A 25246-nucleotide genomic window follows, 5' to 3' on the forward strand; every position below is an offset into this window, starting at 1 on the left:
GCTCCACTTAAGCTCTTGTCAAACAGCAGGAGACATCCTCAGGGAAGGGTCCTCAGGAGACTGAAGTAGCCAGAGAGACTGGGCAGAGATAAGATAGGGAGTGAGTTCAGGGTCCGCTCACAGCCAAACACGTCCCAGGAGGCCAGGGCAAGGCAGGGCCCCAGATACAAGAACAGCCCCACGAGCTCATCAATGGTACTCCAGGGCCATCTCACTTCATAGCACTGATAACATTCCCAGAACCCGCTTGGATTTCATACTCCTCGCTGTTTTCTCCACAGATAAGGACAATCAGAGGGAAGCAAAGGGCTCCCACGTGCTGAGAGGACTGTGCTCTTGGCCTGTGTTCACCAGGTTACAGCCCAGCCTGCAATCCCTGCCGCAATGAAAGCAAGACACCCGTGCTTCCTTCTACGCATCACTGCGCTAGGAGTCACCCTGCTGCTACCATCTGTATTTGGGAGGAAGTTCCCTTCTCTGGACATCAGCAGCACGAACTGGGGCAGTGACTGGATTTCCTAACTGTCGCCACCCCCCAGACCAAGCTCTGCCGGAAGAGAAACTTCTCACCCAAGGCCTCCGTGCCAGAGCAGCAGCAGACTCTGCCCATCCGGTTGGGCTGTCTGGTTAGGCCCAGGGGAAGCCAACAAGGTAGGTCTGAAGCCAGGTGGAGAAAGGCAACGATGGGTTCCAATTGCTAGGAAGCAGCGGTTCAAAGTCGCTCTCTGTGTGCATGCCCTTGTAACTGCGAATGGCGCGTGGGTGCCACCACTAATGGACGAGCTCAGCTCTGTTACTACTCTCCAGCAGGAGCCTGCCCCCTGTGGAGTCCAGCATGCTCCCGTTCATAAGGCCACCCAATCACTTGGGAGTCTCAGCATCTTCAGCATGAGGAAAACATGTTGCTTATGCGCCCAGCATTACAGAACTACTTGGAAGGTGGGCTGCAGACCGGTGGACTCCAGCTGTGACCATGTTGAGGCAAGGAACTGTGATTCAACAGCCCTGTCAGGGATCATAATCTGTGATACAGGAACATTGACATGGCCCATCTGGGATCAGGACCAAATGGTGCTAGGTGCTGTACATTGAGTGCGAGCTCTTTGGGAAAGGGATGCCAATCTAGAGAGAGGACAAAGGAGGGGAAACTGAGGCACAGAGTGAGGAGAGTGACTTGCCGAAGGGCACACAGGGGTCAGTTGCTGAGCCAGGAGTAGAACCCAGATCTCCTGACTCCCAGGTCAGAGCCAGTACACCACACCGCTGCTCCAGCCTGACCAAGGAATTCCTATCTTAGGTGTATAGTACACAGGCTCCCCTCTGATCTCCGGAGGCACAGGGCCTCTCTCAGATGCAGCAGAGAGACTTGCTCCTTTGTGCTGGTACACGAACTGGCCTATCTTCATTTTACTGCTGCCAACTTCTCACACCGGGGCATGGGGCTGTGCCCAGGACATCAAAGGCTCCATTGTGGAATCAAGTAACTGCAGCTGCCTGATCCTAATCACTGTGCTTCCCCTCCTGGTGCAGGAAGAGGAGGAGGGAAAACCCCTTGCTATTTAGTAGGAATCCAAGTCAAGCTCCACAGAGTAGCCCAGTTTCTCAGTAACTAAATGAGGCTAGTGGACTCAAGCCACCCCATCAGACTGGGACAACAGCTTCCCTACTACAGCAGCATCCTCTTACAGAGCAGGAAAGGTCACCTGTGATCCCATGCGGAGCACAGGGCTCCTGATCTCACCCACTAAGACAGTTCAGGAGATCTCAGCTGCAGGAGAAATCTATTTGCCCCCACCTCCCATCTCAGGGATTAATGCTGGAGCGTGGTTCTGGTCAGAAAAGCACACGCAAGGCTTCCCTCTCCATGAAACCCAGAGCAACACACAGCGGGATGGTAGCTTTAGATTTTATTAGTTGGTTACATCCCCTAGTCATGGGCATTTATGTTGCCCAGCAGGGACTCCAGCCCCCAACCAAAAACAATTCCAGGAAGTGCCTCATTTTGCACCTCAGCCAGTTCAAGGCATGCAGGCGTGCTGGTTTGAGCTACTTCTATAGCCCCCTTACTGAGCACTCAAGAGTAATCTGACCTCCATCCACCTAAGGCATCACCTCCCAACACCCCTCTGAGGTAGGACAGTGCTATTATCTCCAGCTTACAGAGGCTGGGAGATCAAGGCCCAGATCCCAAACCTTTAAGGCTCTGAGCCCAAATGACTTGCCCAAGGTGTGTGGCACAGCAGGAAATCGAACCCTGGTATCCAGAATCTAAGTCTCTTACTTTAGCCAGAGTCATCCTTCATGTGTCTGAAGGCAGCTCGGTCCTTAAAGGGGCACAGGCTACAGCGCTGACTCCAGTTTCCTTTGAAGGAAACAACTGGGTGAATGTAGCGATCTTGACAATGGCTGGAACCAGACATAGCACAAGCACGGCAGCGTCCCACACAGGGCTCTGGCAGTGCACGGTTCTGCAACACCCTTGCTGAGCCAGATTCTGGGAATCAAAACTGCACGGTCATTTGGTAACATCAGATGTGCACGGTGACTGGAGCGGAAACCGCCAGACTTGTTTGCTTTGTCACCAAACCAGATTTAGAACAGGTCTGTGCTCAGGGGAAAAGCTCATGCATTAACCCCATGGTGCCTTCTGCTAAAGGGAATCAGGTCTCACACCACCACCGTTAGCCACAAGGGGCTGAGGTTCAACAGCTGGCGAGGAAACTCTTGGAAGCCTTCTGGCAGTTTGAGAGACTGTGTGTTTTAGAAACATGAATGAATTAAGCCACCCTATGTGGAGTGGATTGTTTTACAAGTGGGAAGACACAGCAAAGGTGTTCAAGGTCTCAGTCGATGGCAGAGTTGGGTATAGAACCTACCTCTGTCTCCCAGACCTGTGTTTTAATGATGAGATAAATGCTTTCTTCTGTCCATCCTGGGTCTAAACCCACTCATCCTCAGAAGCAAGATCAATGAGCTGAGAGAGCTGGCCCTCAAGCAAGGCAGCCCTGGTGACAAAATTCCAGCCTCACCCTCCAGCTCAGGACGTTCCAAACAAGCCACCGACCCTGATGCAACGTCTCGAAGATACCAGCCTTTTGAAAGATCAAAGGAACTTTGACACTTGTCCACTTGGTGAGCATGACAGGAGAAACATTCCAGCACTGCTGCTCAGGTGTAGTAGCTCCCCTGGGCTTCGCTGGATTAGACCCTGCTGTGAATCCCAGACACGCTTTCGGTGGCCATGCGCTGCACTCACAGTTGGGCTTTTTCTCCCAACGTTTTAGCAGCTCCATCCTCTAGCAAAATGGTCTAGTTTTCCTTCCGAAACCGTTTAAGAAGAGGTGCTAGACAAACCTTAAGATCCATCCAAGGGAGGATGGATCTTAAGACACAGACCTGTGCTTAAGGGTTTCCTTAGACTTCCAGCAGCCTCAACAGCACAGCTGAACTAGGATGGACCAATGCCCTGCACATGACAGAACATAAAGAACTGGAGGGAACGAATATCCTTCTGGACAGATTTTCAGCACTGATTTTCTTAAGGACTCAGCAGCATCCCCACTGAGAACATCTGACCACTTGCCGAGGTGGGAGCAGAACTCTTTGGAAAACCTCATCCTTAACGGGAAGGGGTTATGCTGCCATGATTTAACTCTCTGGGAGACATAGGGTTCCCACTCCTGATCTGAGGCTTTGTGTACTACCACAACCATCACCGCTGTGTGTTTAAAACAGCCCCTGGGTTTTCATGGCACTGGTCCCTCCTTTATGTCAGTAACAACCTCGAAGTTGCGCATTCTCCACAAAGCAGGGCTAGAACCATCTTGCCCCAATGCATCTTTAACAAATCTATAAAAGCCAACACATGGTGCACAAGGCACCTCTGCGAGCATCTCAAGACAGATGCTGTTGAAAGTTGTGGAGGTGTTGGCACGACCCTCTAAAGGGGATACCCGGAATACCATACCTCCCTTCCCACCCGGAGCTGTCAAGCTAACATGAAAACAGGGCAAAAGATTTTCAACAGCACAAGGCAACCAAGAAGTGAGACAAGAGGGTTTGAAGTGTGTGGCAATCCAAGTGACCCAGCTGGCGTGTAACAGCCAGTTTGTTTTATGAAGTGTCACTGGAACAGAAAGTACAGCTGCAGGATTACTCAAGTCATCCTACCAGCCTCTCCCATGGCTCCACTTCACACACTAGACTGTCAACGTGGGCCCAGCAGCCAGTCTACCAGCTCCTCCCACTCTCCACAGTGCACATGGCTTCCTGGTTGCATTCTCAACCTTTCAGAGCACAGCCGAGCTTCTACCCTTGAATCCTAAAAACAGGGACTGCCCTAAAAGCCAACTAGCAATGGGGCCTTAGGACAACAAGTCAATTTAGAGGAGTCACCAGTATCGTAGCCTGGCAACATTAAGCAATGGGGAACCAGTGGGACACAGGGAAACTCCAGGTGAAGCAGAACATACCCCAAGAGTCTGGGTAGAGGAGCACTGGAGCAGTCAGGGAAGGGTCCATAGGTTGATTTTGCCAGGAGATCCAAAGACTCAGAGCTCAGATAGTTAGGTTTTGGTTCTCATTGCGTTTGCCCCAATGGAAATACACTATGGCAGGGATATATGGAAGGCAGTCAATTTTATATGGATCGCCCTAATCACAACGGGGCACACTTTGGCCTTTGTCACTACACATCCTATAGCAATGGTGTCAAACATACAGCCACGGGCCAGCATGGTACATTTATGTGGCCCACATGGCTCATCTGGAGTCTAAACTTTCATTTTATAAAAAGGTTTCTAGCCCGCCGGTTACGAAGATAACCTTCCAAATGTGCACCAAGTGCAGCTGAGGCAGCGGTCTCTGCCTGAGTCTGCAGCAAGCCTGAAACAATGAGATAGGTACGTACTCCCTTGCTTGCCATTAACCTTGCTGGGGCGATAACGCACATGACCGACGACACTTTAGATGGCAAGGTGAGCTATTTCTGGTTTTAGCAGACGGAAGGGGGGCAAGGGAAGGGGAGCTGGATCCACCAGTGGGAGACTGGAAGTTACTGCAAGGGAGGGAAAAGAGGTGATAGACTGGAAGAGAAATGGAGAAAGGCGGCTGGAAGAGGAAGAAAGGCCACTGGTCTTAACCAGGAGCATATTTCCCTTCTTAGCACAATGTCAAGGACTAAAAAAAAAAAAAAAGTTTTGTTACGACATAAAGGCCAGATCCTCTCCTTGACCTTTGTGCAAACCTCCCAATTAGCCCCGTGGTAGCTCTGCTGCGGAGCTAAGAGAGTGCAGAGTCCTAAAATTTACATCCTGAGCCACAGACTTTAACTAAAGGTATAAGCCAGGCCCCCTTGGCCCCCGAGTCAGACTAAAAGCCTTCACCTGAAGGCTAGGTTAGCTGGGTCAATACATGACCGGGCTGACTGCCATGAGACACCTGGGAAAGGAACAGGAGACAGCTTGCGGTTGTAACATGTAACCCAGAGCACCACTTTAGAGGGGAAGAATGACGAATGGTTTTTCCCCCCCAATCATCTTTTCAGCTCTCAGAACATTTTAGCTTTGCCACAACCAGACTGTTTGACACCTCTGGGTCTGTTGCGCCACCTACCAGCAACACACAGAACTGCAGCTGTGAGTTCGCAGGGTAGGACAGATTCTTCCTGTTGAACACTCACATTACTTGAGGCTAGTCCACATTTCAAAAGCTTTGGGCAAAGTCCCCTAGGGGAGGTGCAGCTTATGCTAGCAAAAGGAGTTCTTCTGCCTGTGGAGTTAAACCATCTCCCCGAATGATATTATCTATACCAGCAAGAGTCCCTTTTGCGGTATAAGAGGTGTCTACACAAAGGGTTTTGCTGGCAAAGCCGTGAGTTACGGGGGTGATTTTTTCCCCCTCACACTCCTGACATAGCCACATTGGTAAAACCTGTCAACCTGGCCTTGGAGAGGAGAGAATGCTCATGCACCTTGCCACACGGACCCACCCTGGAGGAAAAGGATCGCTCTACAGCAGACTCCTTACCTATCTTCCTGCCTACGTACACTTCTATGAAGGCCTTCAACACACATTACATATCTCACCACCATGGATCTCGGCTAAGACTTCAGAATTCCTTCTACGGCCAGACTATGTCAGTGTGGCCAGCTTTCAAGAGAAGATTTTTTTTTTTTTTTTTGAGAATCCTCCACTTGACGCCAGAAGTAAGCTTCTGCCTCTCACCCTGAAGACACATCATACAGCATCTTCTATGGTCCGACAGCTTGACTTCCCACCTAGCTCCCTGCTGACTGTGCAGCCTCAGAGCTCAGTTGGATCCACACACCCATGGTGCTTCTTTGGGGTCTTCCATGGGATCAGTTGCTTCACTTAATCCTCCAGCTACAGCTTGTGTCACAGCCTCCCCTTTACATGGGGCAGGTCCCTCTTTCCAGCAGGCAGGCCTGGAAAACCCCCAACTACACAGGTTCCTACTATAGATGCCTTCAGGATCATACCATCCGCCGCTGAAGCTGAAGTTTTAAAGTGATCAGAATAGTAAATGAATAGGTCCTGCCCACAACCCATGAAAACATAACTTTGAGCATACCTGCTCTGACTTCCTCTCTCCAGAGAGAATCAGTTTATTAAAAAAGCTCATACCAAATCAAAACCTGCCCCCCAGCCCCTGAACAGTAGGACAAAAGTTCCCCCCCCCCCACTACCCTCCCCCCATCAAACCAACTCTTGCAAGGAAACTGATTCACAAGCTCCTGGAGATTTTTAAAGCAGCTGTATTTTGAAGTAGCTTTGAAATACATTTTTTTCCAAGCGTCACTTGCTCTGTATTTTATCTGATCACGATGGCGTTCGGCTGGTCCTCGCTCTGGGTACAATTTCAGTCCTGCAGCCAACATTCTGCATCCAGGGTGAGAGAAGGGCAGGACTGCGGGGGGTGGCAGGGGGGGTAGAAATACAGAAATTGAACAAAGATGCTGCAAGTTTCTATCCCACAGCCGACAGCGCTTGATGATTTGCAGGCTGGCAATGTACACGGGTGCTGGTCAGTAGGAACCTAGTGCTAAAGAAGTCACTGTGTACCAGCACACTGGGAGGGAAGGAGGGCACAATGATCTCAGCACAGACTGGCCAGCCACTGGGAAGGTATCGTACAGCACTCAGACGAGCTTACCCTGTATTTATCCACAAATCATGCATAACTTCTTGTTGAGCTGAAACGTCCATTTATTTAACAGCAGTAATAATTTAAAATTATAAAAACCCTTTCTGTGTTGAATATGAGAAGGGTGAAGTTATAAAGAAAACAAAAAGGGACTGTGGCAGGGGAAGGCAGGATAGCTTGGTCTATTCCGTGAGTTCATATTTTCTGTGGCAACTCCCTGACCCTCACTCGCCCTCCCCACCTGGAGATCCTCGGCGCAAACTGGATTTTGTTACACTGTCATTTTAAAGGTTTAAAACTTCAAAGCATAAGGGATGGAGGAGCGGGGCGTGGGGAGAGAATATAAAGAGCAGAATCTCAAAACCATACAAACCACCTTCCCCCAGCTGGAGTTGCAGACAATAGCTCAGCACCTTGGGTTTCCAATCTGTGAAGCTTAACGGTCTTTCACAGCAGTTTTAAGAGTCCGCATGGCGACGCGATGAATTCAGAGATCTTCCCCCCACTGGAGAGCCGGAGGTGTCTCGTCTCTGAAGAACCAGGGGCCTCGTGAGGGAATTTCTGGGTTTTGGTTTCCCCCCTTGCTCCGCTCCGGAAGGCCCTTAGTTGCTTACGTTGGCTAGGGAGGAAGGACTATGGACAGGGCACACAGGATTGGGGCTGGACTAGGATTCATGAATTGTTTGATGAGTTTTCATTACTTGGTGAGCTGGAGGAGGAGGAGGAAGATGACGAGGAGAAATTCATCCCTGTGAGTCCTGGGGGATTCGTGGCAGTGTTTTGTCCACTTAAACTTTTCCGGCACACGGGGCATGTGTCGTGCTTTGGAGATTAAAAAAAAAAAAAAAAGCCAGGAGAGAAAGGATTAGACATAGGACACGGGAACAGTGCAAGTAACAGCCAGTCATGCTACTGCCTACCTCCTTCTTCAGAGGCAAAAGGCTGCTCATGCTCTGGCATCAGCAGGATATAGAAATATTTACCAATGGGAACAGTATAATGGAACGTGGCCAGAGTATATAATATTCCCCTTGCATCAAAGGGATCCGGGCACTGGTGTAACTAACCTGTTCCAGCCAGGGGACTATACAGCCATTGTGGAATAGATGATTGCAGGGTAATTGCCGAACATTTTCACCAAGTGTGTAATCCTCTTTACATACAGGACACTCGAGCCCAGACCCTACAAGGCACAAAACCACAAAGCGAGGAATAAAGAGGGCTGACTGGGTATTATTCATTCACCGCTTGGGAGCGGAATGAGCGCTGGCTTCCCCAGCCAGTTCAGAAATTGGTTCAGAGCTGTCCAGCTTTGAAAACTCACCAGGGACGTGCTCCAGCTCATCTGACTGACTCTTTATTCCTGCCTTAGGTCATCTGGCAACTGGCCTTTCACAGTCTCCCCAGCACTGGGGAGAAAGCTACTGCCTCCAGAGCTTCTGTCACTTGGGATAGCTGCCTGTATCTCTCCACCTTATTCCCAAATTCCTCTCCTTCCTTACCTATATTTTCTCTCTTACTCCCTTCCTCAACATGCTGCTGCCAGTGTTTCATATGTAGGCTTGGAAGGATTCGATTTTTATTTTTAAATGTCAATGTCACCATACACACAAACCCACAAAAAAATATTTCCGTCAATCATCAAACAATCATCAAAATTGACACACTGGTAAAGAAAGAAAAAGGCAGTTTGAGAACCTATTAGAATCTGAGTTATGGAACTTCACCTTGTATATTTTGACAGGCGAGGTCGACAATTTGTATTTTAACAATTATAAAACTAACTTTGAGTCTCAACAAATACCATCATTAAAGAAGTACTGACCGATCCCTCCCATCATTTCCCACCATTGTGAAAACGGAAATAAAAAAACTGAAAAAAAATTGCTTAAAGATAAACACTGATCGTATAAAAAATAAAAATCAAAGTCTGCCAAGCCTAATTCTATATGAACCCTAACAGATTCAAATCTCTCTTCCTGTAAGCCAGTCTGTCCGGCATTTTATTATGCACGGCTATGACGGCCAGCACACACTATTCGCTGCTCCCAAGAGATTTTTACATGCAGTGGCTGCATCAGCACTGATAGTTTCAGGAGAATTTCACACTGCTGCAGCCCCACCAGGTGCATTTTTACCACGGTGTCATCTAATGCTGCTTATAGCCCATCTAGAAGACACAGCGGCAGAGGCTGGCAACCTGACCAGAACCTGACTCCAGGTGTCAGATCAGACTTGAAAAGAACTTGACGCTCTCAGACTCTGGTTTGGACTCTGAGGGAGCAAGGGAAGGATCCGGTTTCCTGTCCCCAGAGCTCAGTGGAGGTGGCAGCAGTGGCTGAAGGAGTCGGCGGACAGCTGCGCAGCTCCGCGCACTTCTCCCAAACAGGAAGCCAGGCAGCACCAGGATGCAGAGAGGAGCCTTGGAATGCACCAGGAGCCCACGTGTGCTGCTGTGCAGGTAGGGGTGGGAGACACACACCACAGTACAGCAGACGTGGGATGATGGTGGCTTAGCCAGGCAGGTGGGCTGGATTCTGTCCCCGTCCTGCCTGCCTGCCAGGAAACCCTGTGGCCAAAGGCGCGGGGGCTGTCTGAAACCGCTGCCAGACAGCCGCGCTCCCTGCAGGGGCATGCCTTGGACTGGGCTCCCCAGTCCTGTAGGAAGGAGCCCCAGCAGAGTGTGACGTGTCACGTACCGTTTGCACCCAGCAGTGGCATGGCTAGAACCTCCCAGGGGGTGAGTGGAGTGTGGGGGTGGAGACCAGAGAGCGTAGTCCGGCACAGCGAGGGTGGGGGCAGCAGTGTGAGCGAGAGCCTTGCTACCTGAAACGAAGCCGATGGGACGCACCCAACTAAAGCATCAGGTTTGGGTCAGGTATGAAAACAACTCAACAGGTTCGGTCTGGGCTTTAAAATGAGGCCTGAGCAGATCTCTAGGTAGTGGGAACCATGCTGCCAGCTGTTCTACACCACCAGTCCTATGCTGCAGTGCCACTGGGTGTGAGATTCCCCTAAAAGGCGACAATGCCCAGGAGATAGTAAAGACCTCTCATTTCCAAGACAGGCTGCAGACTTGGGAGACTGAGACAGTCGGCCAATTTCTGTGCTGGCTCCAATCTTTATACGTCTCTAGCTACATTAGCTTTTAAAGATGGGGCAGTTAACGGCCTACTGCAAACTTATCAGCGTTACAGTACTTCTGTTCAGGCAGGAGTAGGAGAGAGCTGTGCCTAGTTCTGCCTCCGGAATTCTTTTGCCCTATGATAGATTACTCGCCAACATGAAAATTCCAAGGGAAAAACCACATGAAAGCTCTGCAAAGCTCTTCATTGGACTCCTCGGTGAAGGAGGCAGGGGACGTACCTACGTGTTCCTCTGTTATCTGAACGGTGGGGAGCGCTTGGATCTTCTCTTTGTCTGCTGGAGGCGGCCCAGTGTTTTCAAATTGATTTAATAACTGAAAGACAAAACGCCATATGGTACAGGACAACGACACTGGCTGGATGGGACATAGGATTTGTTAGGCCAAGGTATTGAGCCATCTAACCGTGTCCTGTCACCTGTATCCCGCCTTTACTGCTTGCTAACTCCTGATGCTTCAAATATTAATTCCCCACCACAGACCTGGGCAACTTTGCAGAGCTGCATCGAGGAGAAAGATTCCCCCTGACCTCTGAATGGACCAGCTGACACCCCTCAGCACAAAATTTAACATATGTATTGATGGCGGAGACCACAAGTCTTGAACCCTGGTCCACAGGGCTCTTAGGAGCTAGTAAGTTCCAACCTGCCACCCAGGGATCTGCTAGCAGTTGCCAGAATAGAAGCCCCTGGCAGAGGACTCCAGTCCTGGAATCTGATTGGCAGAACGCTGGAGGTCCTGATTGGTTCACAACTTCTATACAAACCCAGCACAGGAACAGGGAATTGTGCCTGCAGCTGGGATCTCCCTACTTTGGGCTGCTTCCTAGTGCCAGATTCCTGCTCCAACCACTAGGTCTGACCGCCCATGCCCCAGTCATGACAATTGGTCTTAGAACTCTCCAGCAGTGAATTCCACTTGCCAAACATATGCTAAAGGAATTATTTCCTCTTAATTTAATGGATGCCTTTGTTATCGGACACCATGAGGAATACCAGGAGCAGAATCAAGCGTGGTCCCCCTCTTCTACCTCCCTAAACCACCAACAGCCATAAAACAGGTTGTCAGCTTGCGGCAGACAGGACAACATGCTTGTCTTTTGGAACCGCAGCCAAGCCCTGACTGAAACATGTTTCTGTTCATACTGTTCCCTCTAGGCGCAGAGCTTGTGTTTTCAAATACATTGCTTCCTTTAAGAAACCATTACTGAAAGGATAAGCCACTGCAGGGGGAAGTAAACAGAGCCCTCCTCCTTGTGCATTTCAAGACACATGAATCATGAAAACAAAAGACATTTTCCCTGGCAATGGAGTGCAAACCTGAGCACCTCTTGTAGCTACTTTTACACACATTGACTCAACGCTAGGTTTTGGAGACGTACTGGACTGCGAGTCCCTACTAACCAAGACAGATGTCAGTGCTATCCCTCTATGGAAGGGAGAAGGGTAGATTCTTAGAGAAAGGGTTCCACCCCAGTACCAACCACTGCACATGAGCATCCCCCAGTGGCAGAGGCATAGAACAGGTGCCAGGTTTACCTGTGTAATAATTGCATCCAAGCCATTGGCACCCCAGGCATAGTCCATTGGATTCGAATGCAAGACTCCCCTTTAAGAATAAAGACAACAGGGTTTTAGTCTCCACTGGGGCTGCACACAACCAAACCTTTAGGTAGAGTAGCCTGTAACTCCAACTCACCAAGGGCCTAGTCCTAGGTTTGGTATTGTCGTAGGTGCAATAATGCCGTTGACCAGCTGCTGTATGATTCTGAAAGACAGCAAAATCAAGATCAAAGAAGAACTAGGATCCACTAAATCCCACAAACGGCCCTGAAGTCCAGAGTGGGTCGGAAATACTGTGGTACCATCAGGGGGAACGAAAGGTAAGATGCAGTATCCGGTTTAAAGTGCAACTGCATCCTAGTGACTACTTATTTCTTGCCACAGGAAGAAGTCAAAGGATTTTATTCAGAGAGGACCATTTTTCTACACAAAAGTGGGAAGTGGACAGTGTCTCTGGGATGCACTTAGAGAAAAGTCAATCCACTCTAGCATAGGCCTGGGAGGTAGCATCATTTCCAGCTGCTGACTGTAAGGAGTGGAGAAATTCACCAGTGATCGGACACATCAGCTGGTTTTCATGCTGCTTTGCCCACAAGTGACCATGCTCAAGGAAAAGAATCAGGGCAGACAGATGCTTACTCAGTCTAGGGCATATTTTAGTTAAAAGCTCCCAGGCATATTCCCTTCTTTGCAGTATGATCTATTGTAGACTACAGGTAAACCACGGCCAGCAAGTCAGTTTCACTCAAGATACAGGCTGGATAAGGGTTCTATTCCAGCTGAAATGTAATCTCCCAAAAGCAGCTGTTTGCATAGGAAGTAAGGCACCTGTGAAGGAGAATAACTCCATGTAGGAAGTGTTTAATAAGGGACTAGTCCTCGAGAATGGATAACACAAACAAATGTTATGGTTCTCAGCTAAACCACCTTAAAAAGAAAAGCAAGCCCTGGGCACTGAGCAGAGCATTAGAAAGCACTTCTCACCCTTCTAGCGTTGGGACTCCCTCGTGCCTGCCAGCGGCACGCCGTGCAGTGAGACGGGCTCGGGGCTGCCTTGCACCATATCTGTGCCGAGACTGGTGTTCTCTCTCCCGCCGGTTCTCGGAGTCCCTGTTGTCTTCAGATTGGCCACTGGACCCAAAGGCAGGAAACTCAAAGCTGTCATCAAAAATCCCAAAGGCAAACTGGCCATAGCCCTGTGGCAAGGTGAATAAGTGCTGATCCACGTTCTGTAGCGAAGAGAATTCAAGGCAGGTTGGTCACAAGGAGAGACCTTTTACTTCTACTAACAAAGGCCTCTGACGAGACAAAGCCAGACTCTGCAGACAGCTCCAGCATCAGAGCTGAGGGCTCTGTGCTGAGCAGAGGCTCTGCAATGAGCAGACAGCATCAGCTGAAATTAGACTTAGGAAATAACCATTATTTTTCTGATACCATTGTGTGGCAACGGAGGCTAACTGCTGACTCTCTAAACGGTGACCCTGGCATGCCCAGATAAACAGTTCAATATACCACAGCATGGCTCCTCCTAACAAAAACGGGATATGGGGGAAACTCAGCTATCCTCGGAGAAGAATGCCAGGCTATTTAGAGAGTTCTAGAAGCAGCGCTTGGATGATATTTACCTTCAAACTTTGGCAGAATCCAGGGGGACAATATAAAATGATATCCCTGCAGAAATATTCAGATTCAATGGCAAGGAAAAAAAAAAACACAAAACCAACAAGAATCTAGTAGGGGATGGGGAGTGGCTATTACTCACCTCGAATGGATGCCTGCTCTGATCGCTGGTCGATGCGGAAGAGCTGGAACCATTCTCAGCATTCCTGAGAAGAGCGAACAGCATTGGTTAGCCTCAGGAATGCGGACTCGCGACGGCGCAGAGTAGGTGGAAACCAAGGGATGGGATCTTGGTAGGGGCAGACGTCATACCACTTTACGAGTTGTGCAAAACCATTTCACAGGCAACACATTTTCTCATCAGCTGCTGTTTTCCACCACAATCACTCGTGTAATTTTTCTTCTTGCTGTCCCTTACCTCCCTGAACATTCAGACCTTCCCCCCCCCCCTTCTTGCTGATCACTTCGTGCGCATCTCATGAAGCTGCAGAACAGTAACTTTGCTAGGGAAGACCCACCTGTTACATCAGCCAAGCATTCTCTACCCATTCCACCCCTAGGCAACTCAGCTACGTTCTCCGGAGCACCATGAGGGTAAGGTTTAGGATGCCAACACGACAACGATGCAAACATGCTTAATGCTGCTGTTGGAAACCCACTCATCAGAACCAGTCCTCTTTTTTGCACTGCAAAATCACATGACCAGTCAGAGAATGAGAGTTAGCAAATGATTACAAGAGAATACATAGCGCTATGCTTTCAAAAAGCCGTATGAGCGTTACTCCTCATGGCTCATGTGCGTGCTAAATGTTATCTTGGTTTTACAGCAGAGTAAACGGAGGTTCAGAACACCTGAGTGACTCTGCCAATGTCACAGCAAGTCACTCTCAAAGCTAGGTAGGATTAGCTAGGCATGATTTCTAGCTCCATCTACCAGACAATGCTGCCTTTCAGGATGGAGCTATGCCTCTTCATGGGTTTAGAAAACCTACTGCAATCCAAAGGAATAACTAATGAATACTTGATACAGTTGATGTATGCAGAGACTTGTTTGTTCTTAAACGTGTAAGTAAGTGGACTTCTTTAACATCTTGTCACCTTGCACTGTTTAAATCTCAAGGCTACTCTCTCTGCAAGTCAAGACCAAGAATCACATTACGTGTGACCTGCACTGGCAAACACACCATTACAGCCAAAACAGGTCAGCGTGTCCACACATTAAAGCATTTTTTGCAAGGCAAAAACCACATCCTGATCACATTCTGTATAACTGTGTGTATCACTGCTTCCTGCTGTGTGTATGGATAATAGTGGATGTTTCTTCACAGTGCCCTTTGAGACATCATATGCTCTCTCAGATTTTGTGGGGCGGAGGGGAGCTACCCCCGATTAACCCACAGCTAGGTGCTACTGTCTACATAGCAGAAAAACTGTTAGAAATCAGAAAAGGAGTACTTGTGGCACCTTAGAGACTAACCAATTTATTTGAGCATGAGCTTTCGTGAGCTGAAGTGAGCTGTAGCTCACGAAAGCTCATGCTCAAATAAACTGGTTAGTCTCTAAGGTGCCACAAGTATTCCTTTTCTTTTTGCGAATACAGACTAACACGGCTGTTACTCTGAAACCTGTTAGAAATCAGATACTGTCATGCTTACTATTTCATTTAAATTAATATGTATATTTTGGCAGTGCTTAAGGACCAACCAAGACCAGGGCACAATTGTGCAAGGCACCCTGCAACACAGAACAGTAGACGGTCCTGCCCTGAAGAGCTTACAAACTAACTAGACAAGACAGACGCAGGTTGGGGGAAGGGGTTGAACATACAAGCAGAGTAAACAATGTGATGGCAGCAAATGGGATTTAAGTTGCATGGTGGGTTTTTCTTTTTTTTGGGGGGGGGGGTTAGTTAGCAGGGGATCAGTTAAAAGGAAAGGAAAGAAAAGGGCAGGGGGATGAAGGGTCAAGGCATGGGAGAAAAGAAGTATGGAGTGAAGCTAAGATGAAAAGACTGTGGGGAAGAGAGGGGTTTGGAGCAAGCAGCCCATCAGCACAGGGCAGAGAAAGTCCAGTCAAGACTGCAGAAAGTTCTCTGAATGGTCCACGGGTCACTAGCCAGGATATCAGGCTTCTAACCATCATGGTTGGGAAACATGTTGACTTATTTGTGGACACAGACTGTGAGAGTTAAGTATGTACTTGGAAAAACCAAGTAGCTGGGCCCCCAAGGTTTTCATTGAGAAAAGCCAAATATCATTAGAGGTTGTCCAACTGGTCCCCTTAGTTTGGAATATCTCCCACCCCAGGAAAAGGAAACAGAACAGAGAAGATCCCAAGTTAATGCTCACAGTATCCTTCAGGAACAGCACATTACCTGGGCTCCTCAGGAAGTTCTTCAATAAAACCAGATTCACACCTTGGGCAAATATAATCCTATAGAAGAGAAAAACTACATGAGAAACGCAGGTGCTAGAAAATAGTTACAGATAGTATCTTCCATATGGAGAAATGGAGAAAAACCCTGCGTTCCATTCTCCAGGATGAATTTTCCAGCTAGCCAACAGGAATAAGGCACAGAAACCCTGACTCTGTGCACTCAGAATAATACTCTATAAACTAAGAGGTGAAGTCAGGCAGTGCACCACTTCCAAAGTCCACCATGCTTTAAGTACCAAAGAATTCACTGTTTCGAGTCACTCTGGCAACAAGCAGGAGCTCTAAGTCCTGGAGAAGGAGGAAGCCACCTTTATGGATTAGATACGGTAGGACACATAGCACCGCAGCCCTATGCAACACTGGGCTCAAATTATTCACATTTAAGGGGAATAACTAGAAATTGGTCTCAGTTCATGCAGGCCACACCAACTTTCACCATGAGGACCAACATGTAACAATACGTGAAGTTAACAACTCCAGAGAAAATTCCAAACTTTACAGCCTCACTCTTACTATCCTTCCCCAGGAACAGCAGGATTAACTACAAATGTAATAGGCAGCCTTTCTACCTCACACTTTCCAGAGCATTCTTTAGTTACTGATGGCAACTGAGATTTCAGGAATCCTGGCTGGACTTATTCTGTGCCTTTTATGACTGAAGACTACATATCCCAGAATTCCATGCTTGTTTCTCACCCTTTTGTAAAAAGAATCTCTACTTAACAGACTCATGGGATACAGACACATGGCTACACCCTTCTTCTGTCTCCACACTGTATTACATAAACCAGTTTTAAATGCTGCATAAAACCATTTCAGGCATAAGTCTCCTTAGTCAGTGTGAACAGGGCACAACTGTTATCAAATCATGTTTTAAAAGCATTCTATTATGCAGAGATTAGATTATAGACCACAGGAAGACAAGTAGTCTTTATAACAGTTTTAAAACCATTAGTGTATGCCTTCACCAATGTTCCCTCTATTTTTTTAGATCCATGTATGGAATGAATTTTGTTATGTCCACCAATATGGAGGTGCTGTGTGGCGACAATGGGGCTGAGGCGTTTGGAGTGCGAGAGGGGCTCAGGGCTGGGGCAGAGGGGTGATGGCTTCAGCTGCGGGTGTGGGCTCTGGGTTGGGGCAGAGGATGAGGGGTTCAGGGTGTGGGAGGGGGTTCAGGACTGGGGCAGAGGGTTGGGGTGCAGGGGGTGAGGGCTTCAAATAGGAGGGTGGCTCTGGGGTGGGGCTGGGGATGAGAGGTTTGAGGTGCAGGCTGTCGCGGGAGGAGCGGGGGAGAGAGGACTCCCCCCACCAGCCCTCTCTTACCACAGCAGCCTGGGGGAGAGGTTCCTCTCCCTACCTGCGTGGCCCTTGATAGCCTGCCGCACAGCCATGTGGCTGCACAGCTTAGAGGGAACTGAGGCCTTCATCACACTGGCCAGACAAACTTAAGCCTGAGTCTGTTTGGAGCATGGTTTAAAGGTGGTTCAGATAACACTGGTTAACCCCCAGCACAGACAGAGCATTAGATGGATCTTGATGTAGTCACAGGCGAAGTGAAAGCAAAACCACTGGATTTCCTGGCAAGGCAGCATGCATACGTGTTGATTTTCAAATGGCTTCTAGAGGACAAACGGTCAGAATGAAAGAGAAACAATGTGGAGTTACAGTTACTGCCAATTATAATGTCAAGAAGAACGAAGAGGAAAGCAACCTAACAAGGACCTAACAAGATCTGGGATTTTTCACCACACAGAGTATGTCTACACTGCAATTAGACAACCCAGCTGACTCAGGCATGCGGGGCTGGGGCTGAGAAGCTGTTTAATTGCGGTGTAGACATTGGGTCTCTGGCTGCAGCCCTGAGCTCTGGGACCCTCCCACCTCACAGGGTCCTAGAGCCCAGGCTTCAGCCAGAACCCAGATGTCTACACCGCAATTTAGAAGCCTCACAGACCCAGCCAGCTGGCATGGGCCCGCCATGGGTTTTTAATCGCAGTGTAGCTATACCAGTGGAGGCTTCAAGGAGACATAAGGAGGTCATTCTGCAACACAAACACTAAAATAACCTCCCACACTGCACGCTCATTAGAGAAAGCTCTTTCGGTCTACTTCTATTGCGCCCAATTTAAGATGGGATCGTTTATAAAGCTCAAACAGACTGCATGTTCAGAATCAGGATTCCTTCTCAGAGTAACGGATTCCTTCTCTGCACACCTGCTTTTCTTGTTTATTCCCAGCTTTAGAAAAGCATTTATGTTTAATGACTGTTGATAATTTGACAGCCCCTTTGAGACAGAAGAAACTCAAAGGGCTTAAAATTATATGAAGGAATCGTTTGTCAGTATAATGAGCCCCCACAAATAACTGCACACAACAATGCTATACAATACAGTGCAGCTGAAGAGAGGAAGTGAAGTGTACCATGCCCAATTTGAACCAAACACGACACTTAGGGCAGGCAAAATATAAATGACCAAAGTGGAATTTGCTAATTCCACTGATATTGATAGCTGGCTTACCTGAGTTTATCTTTTTAAAAATGCAGATGCTGCTTCCCCTACCACTTTTACTTTCGGGATTGTCACACCCACTAGAACATAAGGCATGTCTACATTAACCCGCAGCCTTAACTAAGGTGGTATGAATAGCAGTGAGTGCTGTGCTATAATTCCCATGTGGACACTGCAGGCATGAACTTAAAGGTGCCAAGTCCAAGAGGACTAAGTTAGTGTGAACTCACGATCTTTATGTTTACACCCAAAGTGCCCACACAGGGGGAGTTACAGCATAGCACTTTGGTGCGCACTGCTATTCACACCCCTTTAGTCCAAACTGTGGGACAGTGTAGTCAAGCCCAAAGATATTCCACCTAGGAGCCGAGCTACCCGATTCCCAAAAGAACAGGATGCAAGTGGCCTGTGTTCACCCTGCTAAGAAGTTTGTGATCCCTCCCCGAGCCATGGGAAAAAAAAAACAAAACACATTGTAAGACCCTAGCTATGCACAGCAAAACCCAAAATCCATTTAATGTTGTCTCTATTCAAGAGAATAAGGAATCAGCAAGACACCACCCATCTGTAGGGACTGTCAGTGAATACCACTTAAACACAGCTGCCTCCTCTCCCACACTGAACTCTCTTTAGATTTGCAATCATGTTTCTATAAAATACCCACAATTTGTATTTCAAACGTGTTCCTACCTCACCCAAATGCCTCCCGGGGAGTTGGTCAACAGCACACAGAGGCAGGAATGTACAAAAAGCTGGATCAGTCTCTGACTTTGAAATAAACGTCAGCCAATTTACTCAATTTCCATCAATGCCCCATTCGGATAAGAATTTACAAAACCAATCTATTGCTTTCCACACTCAGCACCATGAGCCTGATCAAGAGAAGCAAGTGATTTGCTCCTCTCAGCTTTCCTGTTAGAGGGATATAATTTTGACAACAGGCAGTTCTGAATACAGCAATCAGCAAATTCTTTTGCAGCTGGAACAGCACAATTGCCAAAGTTTACTGCTTTTCAAACTGTTAGACTCTTTCCTTTTGTAACACATGCAGTGCCAGTTCCACTCTGGCAACTTAGTTTGCAGTCAATAAGAGTGGCCTTCCTAATTTGGACCTCTGAAACAACCAGCTTCTTGAGCATCAACCGAACCTGGATTTTCAGCACTGAGCTATGTTAGGAGACAGACAACTGTTGCATTCACCACCAAAAGGATTGCTCCAATAGTTATAGGAAACCCAACTTTGCATATTACGCAAGGCTAGTGACCAATATATCTGGCAGGAAGGGTTTTTTTTTTTTGCGGGGGCGGGGAGGGGAGAGGGGAGGAACCACCAACAAATTCCCTATCCACCCTCTCAAAGCTCAAGAGTATTTAGCAGGAGCTTATCAGCCTTTTAGCTCTTAAAATGTATATAAACTTAAAATATAAATCCAGTTCTTTCATCCCACTGAAGAACGGATCAGCTATACAAAGGTTCACTTCACCCACTGCTCAAGTGCAGGTATCCCAGAAGTGAAACAGCAGGTGTTTAAAAGAATGCAGCAACATAACATTGCAGGAAGAACTGTAGGTAGGTAGACTAATTAAGCTGGAATCTGGCCAAGAAATCTGTCTTCAGCATGTTTTGAAAAGCACTATGGAATCTCTAATGGGACTAAAGATTAAAGGCCTCCGTTTTATGTATTTCAGAAAGGGTGCTTCCAGTGGCTGACTCAGAAAAATGAGCGCCACCAGCTGCATCACCACACTGGATTTCCTCAGAGTCTTCCATTCAAGCAACAACCTGCCTTGTCCTTGGTTAGTTTATGAACCAGTACTTGACATAAGTCCAAGGTGGCGTATCTAGAAAACCTTGCTATACACATTCTTTCCTGATTTTAAAACAGCCAGAAAAGTTTTCATCCAAACAGCTAGTGAATTGAGGAGTTATCTGGAGAGCTGGATGCTCAGATTAAAGGCTGTGGGCTAAACCTGCTTTAACAAAAATGTTAACCTCCCAGTTCAACAGTAGTTTGTCAAAATATCAGGGGACTCCTTGCGGTCAACCAGGAAAGAAAATGACATCCAGTTAGTGAGTCTGAAGCTGTGGTTAAAAATGTCCGTTACAACATAATCAGACTAGAAAATAAAACGTGGTGTTTGATAGTCACACCTAAAAAAACCTCCTCCATATAAAGCGTTAACCGGGTATATTCAGACACACCACAGTTGGAGAATCAAGCATCAGGGTGCACCGGAAGGTTTTAACAGCAACTGTTTACAACGATTATGTCGTGAGGAACATCCATAATGCTGGTATTTATGTTAAAGCTAAACCAGATACAGACTGAGATGGGGGAGAGTATTTACCAAACAAAAATAAATAGCAACAAAACGAGTATTTTTGTAATTATTTAGGGGGGTTAAAAAACATCAGGAAAAGGCAGAATCTTTTCACACCAAGCATCACAGCAGTGCTACAGTAGCAGATGAACAGCAACTGATTTAAAGGAGATGTTTTCATTTGACAACCTTCTCAGCAGCCTGTTACAATTACTAGACAATCATTGAACTAATCTAGACCCCCTCAAAACAAAAATTGTAAACGTTCCCCTAGTTCATTTTAAGATAAACAGACAGTTCTCTGCACAATCTGCTGGTACTAGGTGTAAAGTCTGACACGAAGAGATAGCTTGCCGTGGTGGAGTAGCCATGTTGGTCCCAGGATATGAGAGGGACAAGGTGGGCGAGGGAATATCTTTTATGGGACCAGGTTCCATTGGTGGAGGGTACAAGTTTTCAAGCTACACAGAGCTCTTCATCAGGTCTGTGGCAGAAAGAGAGACTTGTGTATCTCAAAGCCTTGTATACTTCACCAAGGCTATGTATACACTAGAGTGCTTAGAGCAGCGGACTGTCCCAATGCAGGTGCACCGCTGTAAGATCTCTCGTGTAGTTGCTGTGTGAAGATGGGACAGAGCTCTCCTGTCAGTGTAATTAAACCACCCCCAAAGAAAGGCAGGAGAAGCTCTTCAGCCGACATAGCACTCTTCACACCAGTGCTTCTGTTGGTGAAACTTCTGTCACTCAGAAGGGTGGGTTTTTTCCACACTCCTGAACGACATAAGTTATACTGTACTGACAAATGCGGTAGTGTAGATATAGCCTAACAGAAGATAGATTTTTGGTAGGATTCTGCAACTCAGACTTTACAGCTGGGAGTTTCAAAGAGACCCAAGGGAGTTAGGCATCCAATAAGAACTGAACACCTAACTTCCTTTTGCTCCTTCCAAAACTCCAGTCAAAGGGTGGAGTAAAAGCTCACTTTATCACTGTATAAAATGCTATATAGATTTGAACTCTCAGAAGGATGATTTGACAAAGGAGTCCAGCACAACCAACCAACCAGTCACTGGCCTGTGAATTACTCTAGTAAAGAGACCGACTGACAGCAGCACACATTTACAATATATAGTGAAGCTCTGGGTTGATTTTTAAAGATGCATGAAACTGGATTATTTGTGCACACAATTTAAAAAGACTTCCCTAGAAGCAATACAACTCTGAGAAGCCTCATGTTCTAGTGGCTAGAGTAGGGAAGTGGGTTCTAATTCCAACCTTGGCACTGATGTTTTTATGACTGTGGGTAAGTTTCTTAATCTGTTTGAGGGCTCAATTTCCCCAGTAATACAGGATTAATATTTAGCACCATGTCTATAGGGCCCTGAGATAGTCAGCTGCTAAGCACTCTACTAAAATGTCAAGTATTCTATCAGGAACTCACTACCAAGTTCATGGCACAACTTGAGTTTTCACTGTACACCAGATCAGCAAATGAATTTCACTAAAGATAGAAATTCTATTGCAAATAATTTCCTGGCACAACGTTAAGAGTTTCAGAACAAATAAAGGCTCAGCATCAAGGGAAAGGCTCATTAACTTCAAAAAGAAACTTGATGTGCTGATGACATTTGGCAACTCATTAATAGAACACATCTTGGCCAGATTTCCTACAAGTCATGGTCAAACATGTTGCTTTATCAAAGTCACTTTCATGCCAATAATCAGCACTTCTTTCTTACCATTATGGGGGGAGGGTGTTTCTCTCCTAACAAGTAAAGATGCATGGGCATTTTAGTTGGAGCTCGAAGCACATAGTTAAAGCACTACAGTGAGTGTAAGAAACACTCCTGCACTGGTCAGTGAAATTACTGTTTTTGCCTCACAGTTGCCCATTTCTAGATTCCAAAGCATTACTTTCTCTAACGGTTACACTCAGCTTGTTTTCACTGACTGTTAATAGGGAATCTTCCTGATAACTGGAAGAACTCTATCGCACCCCCTAGTTTGTTTGTTTTTTTTTGGGGGGGGGGGGGGTTCTGGTGCACATAGAGTAGAAAGCATGCAGCTTTAATTTGGAAGAATGTCACTTAGAACCTCTCCCTCTACCTAAATGAAGGCAGTGAGGCAAGAAGAACCCAGAGGCATGGATGGGTGCCAGGAGACACCTTCTCTGGGTATCTGTTGTAGGCAGCCTTGGGGTGTGGGCATCTTTTGATCAAACATTCTGCCGTATAAGTTACCTTGAAACATTTAAAGTCACCCTCCTAGTCAAGTTGTCCCAGTTCGAAAGCCTGGGGGAAGGGTGCGTGGGAACAGCCACCACCTTGCAGTTTGTCAGCAGGGTCCCACCCTTCCCCACCACCCCAGAACATGGTAGGGGGAGAGGGAGAAAATCCTCTTCACCCTCCTGTTCCCAACCCAAGAGTCTCCAATACACTTTGCTATCTTCCAACTTAGGAACAGCAAGGGGATGCCCAGCAAGCTAGAACCCCTCCCCCCCCCAGCACAGAGCCCATCACCCTCCCAAATGGGCTTCCCCAAACCCCGCCCAGTACAACCCCCCCTTCCCCTCCAGCCTAGGGGATCCCTTCCCCGACCCCTCCAATCCCAGCTCCCCTCTTCTTTTAGCCCCCTTCTCTGCCCCCCACTACTCACCATGGCCCCAGTCTTATCACTCACCGTCCCCAGCCCACTGCTCTCCCATGCCTCAACCCCCCCCCCCGCCCCGGCCGGCCACCCCCCCCGCCCCATGCCTCAACCCCCCCCCCCGCCCCGGCCGGCCGCCCCCCCCGCCCCATGCCTCAACCCCCCCCCCCCGCCCCGGCCGGCCGCCCCCCCCGCCCCATGCCTCAAACCCCCCCCCCCCGCCCCGGCCGGCCCCCCCCCCCGCCCCATGCCTCAACCCCTCCCCGCCCCGGCCGGCCGGCCGCCCCCCCCCGCCCCATGCCTCAACCCCCCCCCCCGACCCGGCCGGCCCCCCCCCCCGCCCCATGCCTCAACCCCTCCCCGCCCCGGCCGGCCGGCCGCCCCCCCCCGCCCCATGCCTCAACCCCTCCCCGCCCCCCCCGGCCCATGCCTCAACCCCTCCCCACCCCCCCCCCGGCCGGCCGCCCCCCCCGCCCCATGCCTCAACCCCTCCCCGCCCCCCCCGCCCCGGCCGCCCCCCCCCGCCCCATGCCTCAACCCCTCCCCGCCCCGGCCGGCCCCCCCCGCCCCGGCCGCCCCCCCCCGCCCTATGCCTCAACCCCTCCCCGCCCCGGCCGGCCCCCCCCGCCCCATGCCTCAACCCCTCCCCGCCCCGGCCGCCCCCCCCGCCCCATGCCTCAACCCCCCCACACCCGACCCGACCGCCCCATGCCTCACCCCCCAAACCGGCCCGGCCCCCCCCGCTCATCCCTCGCCCGACCCGGGCCCCCCTCCTCCTCCTCCTCCTCCTCCTCCTCACCAACTGCCCGGCTCCCCCCCCAGCTCAGGCCGCGGCGCCCTCCTCACCGGCAGACGCGGAGCGATCTCGGCCGCGCAGCAGTGGCAGAAATACCGTCCCGGCTGCGGGGAAGCCTCCGCCATCTTCCCCCCCCCCGACACCACGCCGCCCCGCCCGGCGGGGGGCGACGCACGGCGCGGCTACGGCGGCCGAGCGGGCACGAAAGGTGCTCGCGGTGGGACTGGCGGAAACGCGGACTGGGACGGGGCGGAGCCTCTGCGACTCCTGAGGAGGGCGGGGGCCTCTGGGAGCCCACAGGGAGGGGGCGGGGCCTCTTTGCCTGGAGGGGTGGGGCCTTGAGTCGCCTCAGGGGAGAGGGTGGAGGTGGGGCGGAGGGAACTACTGGAGGGCATAGCCACGCCCCACGGGGGGAGGGTTCCTGAGGAAGTGGGGGGGGGCTAAAGCATTTTGGGAGGAGGAGCTAATTGGTCTTCTGAGGAGAGGGGGAAGAGCAGGAGGGCTTGGGGAACCGCTCCCTAGCTAGGGTCTGTGTCCCCTCACTGCACAGGGGTATAGGAAGTAGTGGGGGGGGGGATGACTGTGCAAGGGTATGGGGTGTAGGGGGCTGCACAGGGGTATGGGGTGTAGGGGGGTGTAGGGGGCTGCACAGGGGTATGGGGTGTAGGGGGGTGTAGGGGGCTGCACAGGGGTATGGGGTGTAGGGAGCTATACAGGGGTGTAGGGGGCTGCACAGGGGAATGAGGTGTAGGGGGCTGAACAGGGATATGGGGTGTAGGGAGCTATACAGGGGTGTAGGGGGCTGCACAGGGGTATGGGGTGTAGGGGGCTGCTCAGGGGTGTAGGGGGCTGCACAGGGGCGTAGGGGGCTGCACAGAGGTATGGGGTGTAGGGGGCTGCACAGGGGCGTATGGGACTGCACAGGGGTATGGGGTGTAGAGGGCTGCACAGGGGCATAGGGGCTGCACAGAGATGTGGGGTGTAGGGAGCTGCACAGAGGCATAGGGGCTGCACGGGGACATGAGGCATAGGGGGCTGCAC

General features: G+C 49.4%; 1 protein-coding gene across 1 annotated transcript; it reads right to left on the reverse strand.

The window, feature by feature from the left end:
* Window positions 1-6758: 6758 nt before the first annotated feature.
* On the reverse strand, window positions 6759-24413 carry RNF126 (ring finger protein 126). Its single transcript, XM_084614201.1, has 9 exons — window positions 24256-24413; window positions 15867-15925; window positions 13635-13698; window positions 12857-13101; window positions 12009-12077; window positions 11849-11918; window positions 10532-10625; window positions 8233-8348; window positions 6759-7987 (listed from the first exon to the last, which is right to left on the reverse strand). The coding sequence occupies exons 1-9, from the start codon at window positions 24328-24330 to the stop codon at window positions 7838-7840; spliced, it is 942 nt and encodes a 313-aa protein (XP_084470327.1). The 5' UTR covers window positions 24331-24413; the 3' UTR covers window positions 6759-7837.
* Window positions 24414-25246: the final 833 nt, after the last annotated feature.

This window comes from Lepidochelys olivacea (assembly GCF_965140295.1).
Source record: "Lepidochelys olivacea isolate rLepOli2 genome assembly, chromosome: 25".
In the NCBI taxonomy this organism is placed as follows: domain Eukaryota; kingdom Metazoa; phylum Chordata; order Testudines; family Cheloniidae; genus Lepidochelys; species Lepidochelys olivacea.

Bases quoted from the DNA above. Each gene is read 5' to 3' on its own strand.
- RNF126 (XM_084614201.1), bottom strand. From the start codon at position 24,330: ATGGCGGAGGCTTCCCCGCAGCCGGGACGGTATTTCTGCCACTGCTGC. The intron at 13,699-15,866 runs GTAATGTGCTGT...CGCTCTTCTCAG, and splicing joins GAACTTCCTGAGGAGCCCAG to GAATGCTGAGAATGGTTCCA. The intron at 12,078-12,856 runs GTGAGAAGTGCT...GCTGTCTTTCAG, and splicing joins GGAGTCCCAACGCTAGAAGG to AATCATACAGCAGCTGGTCA.